Source organism: Saccostrea cucullata, unplaced genomic scaffold (genome assembly GCF_032062105.1).
Source record: "Saccostrea cucullata isolate Sc308-1 unplaced genomic scaffold, CSIRO_AGI_Scuc_v1 ctg9193, whole genome shotgun sequence".
In the NCBI taxonomy this organism is placed as follows: Eukaryota; Metazoa; Mollusca; class Bivalvia; order Ostreida; family Ostreidae; genus Saccostrea; species Saccostrea cuccullata.
Window position 1 is genome coordinate 1 of NW_026933889.1, and position 8,530 is coordinate 8,530.

General features: G+C 33.3%; 1 protein-coding gene and 1 long non-coding RNA gene across 2 annotated transcripts; both read left to right on the top strand.

Annotated features, from left to right (window-relative positions):
- Positions 1 to 193: 193 nt before the first annotated feature.
- Positions 194 to 2,195, top strand: LOC134239548 (uncharacterized). Its single transcript, XM_062721715.1, has 2 exons — positions 194 to 1,097; positions 1,210 to 2,195. Exons 1-2 carry the CDS (start codon positions 359 to 361, stop codon positions 2,097 to 2,099), a joined length of 1,629 nt encoding a protein of 542 aa, XP_062577699.1. The 5' UTR covers positions 194 to 358; the 3' UTR covers positions 2,100 to 2,195.
- A 1,817-nt stretch (positions 2,196 to 4,012) lies between these two features.
- Positions 4,013 to 4,730, top strand: LOC134239549 (uncharacterized). The gene is made up of 2 exons (XR_009986244.1): positions 4,013 to 4,225; positions 4,605 to 4,730. It is a non-coding gene; the product is annotated as an uncharacterized LOC134239549 (long non-coding RNA).
- The last annotated feature ends 3,800 nt before the right edge of the window (positions 4,731 to 8,530 follow it).

The window sequence follows — 8,530 nt, forward strand, 5'->3', positions numbered from 1 at the left end:
AGAGCGGCGACTAGGGAGAGCTGTACTTAAGGAGGATGTAGTTTGTCATAAATGTTACCAATCCTTTTCTCGCAAACGAACAGTTGTTGGTGCCTCAAATACATGTACTCTAATATGCAGTGATCCAGAATACTTCCCACCTCTGCCCACGTGTAACTCAGGTTCAAATCCTTCATTAAAAAGTCCAAAATCAATATGCCTTCCCATAACATCAACGCCAAAAGGTCACAGAAAATGTGTCATTTGCAGAAAGCCATACTCTAACAGAAACCGCCTTATAAATATCCCAGCGTCCTCCATTGTACAAGCTTTTGTTGAAACGGGAATCTTCATCAATGATGACAGCAGATGTTGCAAGATGCATGTTGAAGATGGCTACCTAAATAAAGATGCACTCTCAGGACTAACGACAACAAAAGATGAAGAACAACTATCAAGAACTGACATATGCAAGCTTTTATCTAGCCTTAGAAGTACCATCAAATCTGCAACTTACCTCAACTTTGATGTACCATCTCTTCTGAGTGAAGAAGACTATTTGTGTCTCACTGGCTTGAGAAAAGAGCAATTTGCAGAACTTGTTCATGAATTAAAGAATATAAGGAACAATTCCAGCCGTACCAAGAGAACTTGTCTTGCTGTATTCCTGACAAAACTCCGCACTGGCCTTCCCAACACAATACTTTCCACAATCTTCAAGCTTTCTGTATATCAGATTCAAAGAATAATTCCATCAGTAAGAGAGGCTCTCATGCAGAATTTTGTGCCAAAACATCTTGGATTCCAACATATAAGTCATCAGGAATTCTCTCAGCATCATACAACTCCAATTGCCCGAAAGCTTTTCACCACTGAGGAAGATCAAGCTGTTATCATCTTGGATGGTACATATATATACATCCAAAAGAGCTATGACTACGAATTTCAGCGCCTTTCATACAGTCTCCATAAAAACCGTCCTTTAGTGAAACCTATGATGGTTGTGGCCTCTGATGGGTACATTTTAAGTGTTATGGGACCATATGTGGCAGATTGTCACAACAATGATGCCAGCATAACAAAGCATATGTATTCTCAAAATGCAGAAAACATTCAAGGTATGTTTACTGTTACAGATTTGAAATACAAGTATGTCTTTTCAATAGACCCAAGTTCGTGGAAGTCAAGATATAATAAAAGTAATAACATTGATATTTTTTTTTGCTCCAGTATGGTTGAAAGAAGATGATGTGGTCGTAGTTGACAGAGGGTTCAGGGATGCAGTGACCTTTATGGAAGATATTGGATTGAAAGTCCACATGCCATTCTATCTGCAAAGGGGAGAAAAGCAACATACAACTACGGAAGCCAACCTCTCAAGAATGGTCACTAAAGTAAGATGGGTAGTTGAGAGTGCTAATGGCAGACTTAAACAGTGGAGACTACTGGACAAAGTTATTCCTAACAAGCTACTTCCACAGGTTGGGGATTTTGTTAGAATCGTATGTGCACTATGTAACTGTTTCAGGCCTTGTCTTGGTAGCATGGACCCTGAGACTGAAAGTGTTGCCATCAAAATGCTAGAAAGGTCACAGAAATCCAATGAAGTCCAGGTTCTTGTTCAAGAAAATAAGCTGTTGACTCGCCGTGCTGTATATTCAGCTATCGATGCATCCTCTGAACTTGCTGATTTCCCTGTCCTTTCACTCGATGACCTACGCTCCCTGACATTAGGTATTTATCAAGTCAAACATGCAGAGAATTACACACGAGAACATTTAAAAGATGAAGGCAGCTATGAAGTTATGGTATGCCATGATTTTCCAAATCTTTTGAGAGTTAAGATTCAGTCTCGCCATTCTAGAAATGTTCTTCACACACTTTGGATAAAATATAGAGGTAGAGAGGAGAGTGTAGAGGCCATTTGTGGTTGGTACTGTACATGCAAAATTGGAGCAAGACTGGTTGGTTGCTGTGCCCATGTGTCCAGTGTACTGTGGTTCCTTGGATGGAAAAGGCATCAGAGTGAAGAACCACTGTCATCTGGACCTGGACCTAAATGTCACTTTCTGAATGCGGCATACCAAGAAGATTCAGATAGTGACATTGTGGAGGAGTGAATTTCAGGAATTAAGGTACTCCAATCCTCAGCCAGGACAGATAACTCTTAAATTCCTAATTTATATTAAAAAATCTCAAAATGATGCTTATGAAGGGAAAAAAATTTACGCCATGAAAGTACTTTAAAATTACATACATGTTTGTAAAGAAATTGAGGTTCATTTTAATCTTACCACAGAAACTACAGCTGCCTTAAATGTATAAACGTGATATTTATTCAAAAGCCTGGATGCCTATGATTTTCATTTCTAAAATGTGTTTGTTGATGATCAATTTTGAATAGAAAATGTATTGTAGTTTTTTTATTCGCATTTCTAGAACATTTAATTCAGATTTATTAATTTTTTATATATAATATGATTAACTTTAAGATACAGTTTGAAGAATTATTGTGGGTAAAAATATGTTACTTTAAGAATTCAGACACATTTTTGTAAGTTTGTTCAATTAGTCAATGCCTGATTTTCAGAATCTAAGGATCGGAGTACCTTAAGGATTAAATAGATCTTTCAAAGGAAATTCATCTCAAATGATATATGTATTACATTTTATGTTTGCTTCAGCAATCAGTGTAGATTTGATTGGATAGTTATATCTTTGATGGTTTTTTTTACATTTAATTTATATGAATTTGCCTTTGCTGGTATGTGTGTGTGTGTGTGTGTGTGTGTAGGAGTGACATGTCTACACTGTTGAAGACAATGGAATATTTTACATGATCATATATGCATTGCAAAATATGAACTATCTCTTACATTCTACTCATCTTATTTTCAAAGTAAGGCTACCTGTATGCATGTATATGTTTTAATTACCTCTTCCTCATTTTTTGAAACTGTTCTTTATTAGTCATAACCTTTTAAACCTAGAAATGATTTTAGGCAATGGCATGATTCAGTGTAAATGCTAGCCACAAAACAATTGCTTATCTTCATTTTTGATTCCATTTCCATAGCAACTGTAATGTATGTACTATTAATCTGAAGATTTAAAAAAGTCAGATTGTAAAATTGCTAATTTTTGTTTTTTGTTTTGTTTCCATGGCAACACCAGAAAATAGGATTATACCCTATTGACTTTTCCATAAATATGAAATATGAAGCCTTAAACTTGTGTTTCAGCAAAGACCATTGTTCCCTGTTAGACCATAAAAATGTGCGATAAGATTTCAAAATGATCAAATATTATTTTTTTTCCAAATTTGAGACTTGTTGCCAAGGTAACCATACATCCATAACATCCTAAAACCTGAAAATATTTTTTGAGGAAGCTTTTCTGATATACAAAGTTTGGATTGAATCTTTGTTGATGTGTGCCATAGGGATGCACTGTATGTAAAAGTGCAATATTTTTTATGTATAAAATGTGGCTCTTTAAAATATTTTAATGTCTGAAATAGTAAGTGGTTGCCATGGAATTATTAAGCGTTGCTAGGAAATATTTTGTTTTGCATTACCAGTGAAATAGAAGCTTAGATATAAATAGTACTTCAATTAACTTTAATGCTAATGAATATATGACATGTATTGACTTCTTCACTTCATACTCATATTGGTTGCTATAGTAAATAAACTGGTTGCTAAGATATGTTTGAGTGGTTGCTATGGTGTTTTCCCATCAAAATAAATTTGTTAATGCAATGTTTAGGAATTTTCAGTACATATGATCATTATAAAGCTAAAATGAAAATATTGTTGTTGGTTATTATTTCCCAAAACAGTTAAATATTAAATCCAAGAGCTTTCAACATTGCTTTTTCGTGGGTGGTTGCTAGGCAACGGGGGCATCAGAACAATAAAATAAAGTTATAATTGAAAAGGTAGACTCATGTTCATCTTCTATTATAAATATTGTTGAAATATGAAAGGGGGCAAATATTTGTAATATACCACACTTACTTCTTTCCTGTAGGGAACCTCAATTCACTGGACCTTTAAACCCGCCAGTCCGTGCAAGATAGTTTGGACACGGCAGTCCAGAGAGGAGGACGTCTTTACCCCTCTCACGTATAACCTTTTTCTGAATATCCAGCATTTATATTTTGTATGTACTGAGTAAAGCTTGCAGGGCTTTCTCTGGCACTCCATACTTCTTAAAAAGAAGGCTATGGTCCAGCTTTTCTGAGGTAAGGTCGTTTACATTTTTATTTTAGTTATTTATAGTGTAAAGTATCATTCATTTGTCCTAAAACATCCAGTAACCGTATTTCTCATCATTTTTAGCATGTATGTTTAGTTTAATTTGATTTGTATATATCTCGTAACACGTATTTGACTATTTAAAAGTACGGTCTACAATTGCTGTCATAATAGTTTGTCCGTAATGTAGCAATTCGTAATATTGCATCTGTGTAGAAGTCGTACGTATAATTTTAACTTCTCAAGAGTGTATGTAATTGAATATTATCTAAGACGTGTTCATTATGATCGTATAATAAGTGTTAAGTGTATTTGTGTAAAGCCCCTAGAGCTTGTAAGTAAAAGTATGTGTATATGATGGAGCAGGTTCCAGCCATACGTCAAAGTTGGTGTACGACAGTGAGGTTGCCCAGTGTGCCCTTGGAGTGTAGTATATAGGACGCCACCCTTGGAACCTATAGTCCATCCTCCAGCCTGTGAGGGGGAAAGCAAGAGGCGCAACTGGTCACCAGGACAACAGCAGCAATCACAATGACTTTGTACATTTTTATCATGAATTATTAAATATGTAAATAGTAATACAGAAACAATAATTTGAGTTATATTTAAAATTTGTAGAAAGGTAAATCCGCTCGACTATCTGTGACAGCCTATAACAAACTTGAATCTACACTACTTGAGGATGGATTAAGAATAGATTAAGACAATGACGACAGACATTGGATAAATTTCGATCAGTAAAGCTCAATTGAGCGTTTTGCTCAGGTGAGCTAAAAAGGGGATGAAAATGATAATAGGTAACACTCCTTCTCAGTTTGGAATTTAAAACAAAGTTATTCATTTAATTTAAAAATCAAATCAAATCCGAATAGAAACTGTGAACTTTTGATTTGAACCTCAATATTATTGATTATTTTGAAATTAAAAAGGATAAATAGAAACATTTCTTCGAAAATGGAATTCTTCGAAGCAATGTTTTAGATGCTTTGCTAAATAAAATTCCCCTGGTATTTAAAGTCTCATTGCCGACTATTTTTAAATAAATCCTTTGGAAATTCTTTAAATGTTATATTTTAAGAAAGCTATAAATTGTATTTTTTAATAAGAGATAATTGCGAATTTCATAAAGGCTTAGTAGTATTACTTAATTTGATATCAAAAGGTGATAAGCAAAGAAAACATTTAAAGATCTTTATTAAATATGTTAAATTAACATATATATTGGTTCCTAAGTTATAGAAAAAGTCTGAATAAGAACCCTCATTTAGGTTATTCAATTTGATTTTATCACAGGTTCAATGTAGATAATACAATGTAGTTGAATATGCTATATTTATTTCTGATCTTTTCTTGTTAATGGAAATAATAAGAATCTCAAAGAGCAAAAGCACGGTCAACAATGTAACACATATATGAACAAATTAATTTTCAGAGAGGCTGTAGAAATGATTCGGTTGAACCTATAGGGAATCATTTGTGAAACATCGATGCCACCGTATGACAGCTTATGGCGAGAGCTGATTTCTTTTCAAATGCATGTCAAACTCATAAGGTCAAGGTCAAAAGGTCAAAATAGTTGGTACCCAAAGGAAGGTCTCATTACAAGGAATATCCCTATGAAATATAAAAGCCCTTATTCTAACTGTTCAAAAGTTACTGGCAAGATTAAAGCTTTTTAAAAGTTGGCCAAACTTGAAGGTTGAGGGCAAAAGTTAAAAAATATGTTTATAGTTTATACCAAATGAAGAGTCTTGTCACAATGAATACAAATGTGAAGTGTGAAAGCGCTAGCCCTAACTACAACTGTTCAAAGTTATGCTCTAGTTTAAAGAATAATTTTTGTAAAAGTGGGTCAAACCCCAAGGTCAAGAGGTCAAATTTGATGGTACCAAAAGAGAGGTCTTGTCACAAGGAAAATACCTGTGTAATATGAAAGCCTTAACTCCACCCAGTCAAAAGTTATGGTCAATGTTAAAGTTTATGCGGACATATATACTCAGAGATAGAGAGAGATACAGAAAACCAGATAAACAGACGGACAGGGCAAAATTATATACCACCGAAACTTAGTTTACTGGGGCATAAAAAGTCAGCAACAGATTGAGCAATTAACTTTATGATAATTGTACATCTGATGTGTATCTATGAGGAGTGCATATGATTGCATTTGATTTTATTTTGAATTGATTTCAGACTATTATTTTAATTTTTATCCTTTTATATTCAGTGAAAAAAATGAAATGAAAATTAAAAGTATACACGCTATAACTTGCACCAGTTTGAACAAGATTGGAGATTTATATATTTTGTTTATCAATAAAAGTTACGAATGTACTGTAAATTACAACATTAAAATTAAACGCGTTATAAAGTTAACAAATTATAATTATTTATATTCCTGCTAGGAGAGAAATACAATACATGTAGCTATTTTTAAATAAATCCATCACGTGACGCCGTCTCTACTTTTAGATTGATAAACAAGCATGACATGAAGAAAACAAGGTAGGCCGTTTGAGATACTACTCACTTTTGAAGTGGATGGCAAGCGTCTTACTCTTAATGATATCTTTATTTTAATGAAATCAGTATCAACGATCTACTCTGTTATGACGCATATTAACCTTTTACTATAATAATTGTTGTCAAAATATGCAACATGCCTCGTCTGTGATTTCCCGTGGACATGCGTGTCTATATATAGGTGTACTATTTACGCACTTCCTTTATCAATATTCATGAAAAGCCTGAATTCTTAATTGCCATATATTGCTTAATTGTTTTGTTATTACAACGACTTCTATAGTAAAATTTTGTAGAGAGTATTATTTTTCATTACACTTCATGTGTTTCAAATCATTTATCATTTTGTTTCACACAAAATTCGGGGTTCATATAGCGTGTAGGACTTTAAGTAGATATCTTTGCTAATTTGACGATGAAATCCTCCTAGTACCATGCGAATGAAATTTTCAAAACGTGCATCTATTTATTTGTAATGTATTTATTGTTTACGTTTTAAAAATAATTATTAAATAATTAAATTACTACCTGCTTTATCAACAAATGTTGATACGTCAGATGTATGGAATAAAGTTGATTGTGTTGAACTCTGAGTCATTTCGGATGATTTTTCATGACTTTTAAAGGACAACGGATCTTTTTCAAATACAGCAAGGAGTGTATTAAGCGTCAAACTGTTTCCTTCAATGATGAAAGATCCCATTCGTATATTGCCCAGCCCGTCTTTGTTGCAATTCTTTATATCTTGTGTAAGTTCTTCATTCTTTACAACTATATCCGGGTCAAAGTATAATTGTGATTCCACGACAATGCTCTCAGATACTCTAATGAAGTCATTGGTAGAGTTTACAATTCTTAAGCAACAGCTTTACATTTCTAATTTACTGATTCTTGTCAAGATTTTATTAAAAGAGCTTCAGATTAACTTTGGAAAATATTTTTAATAAGTTCTTTTTCTTAAAAAATAAATAGAATAAATTAGAAAAGTAAAACTTCCTGCTTTAGAATTGTTGCATGATTGGTTCATTTCTTTAAAAAAAAAAAGAAATGTAAAAAATATGTATATGAATGAAAAATAAAATTAGATGAATTAATATTAAAAATAATGCAGTAAACATTTAACATACCGAAAGTCCTGAATACGGCAAAATTTGTAGTTATCTCGAAATCTGCTACAGTTGAATATAAAGGATCCCAACTAGCAACAAGATGTGTTGTGAAACACTGATCCCCCGTATTGCAACATAAACAAGATTAAACTTTTCTCAAATGCAATTTTAATATATTGATACCAAAAGTAGGGTATTCTCACTGGAAATACAGTTGTGAAATATAAAAGTAGGCCAAATTTAAAGTTTTTTCGTAAGTACGGAATTCTTCAAGGTCAAGGTCATTGGTATCCAATGATAGTTTTTGCCACCAAAAATACATATGTAAAGTATGGAAGCCCTAGCCCTAACCGATTAGAAGCAATGGCCAAGGTTAAATTTTTTTAAAAGTAAGTCAAACTCCAAGGTCAAAGGTCTAGGTTTTGTCACAAGGATTAAATATGTAAAGTATGAAAGCCCTCGCCCTTACCCTTTAAAAGTAATGATTAAGGTTTGCTTTTTAAAAGTAGGTCAATTTCGAAGGTCAAGGTCAAAAGGTTTAAATTCTTGGTATCCAATGAAGGGTCTTTTCACAAGGATTACATATGTGAAGTGTGAAAGCCTTATCCTTATGGCCAAGGTTAAAGGTTTTCATAATTAGAAAAAATCACCAAGGTCAAG

Bases quoted from the DNA above. Each gene is read 5' to 3' on its own strand.
- LOC134239548 (XM_062721715.1), top strand. From the start codon at position 359: ATGCATGTTGAAGATGGCTACCTAAATAAAGATGCACTCTCAGGACTA. The intron at 1,098-1,209 runs GTATGTTTACTG...TTTTTGCTCCAG, and splicing joins AAATGCAGAAAACATTCAAG to TATGGTTGAAAGAAGATGAT.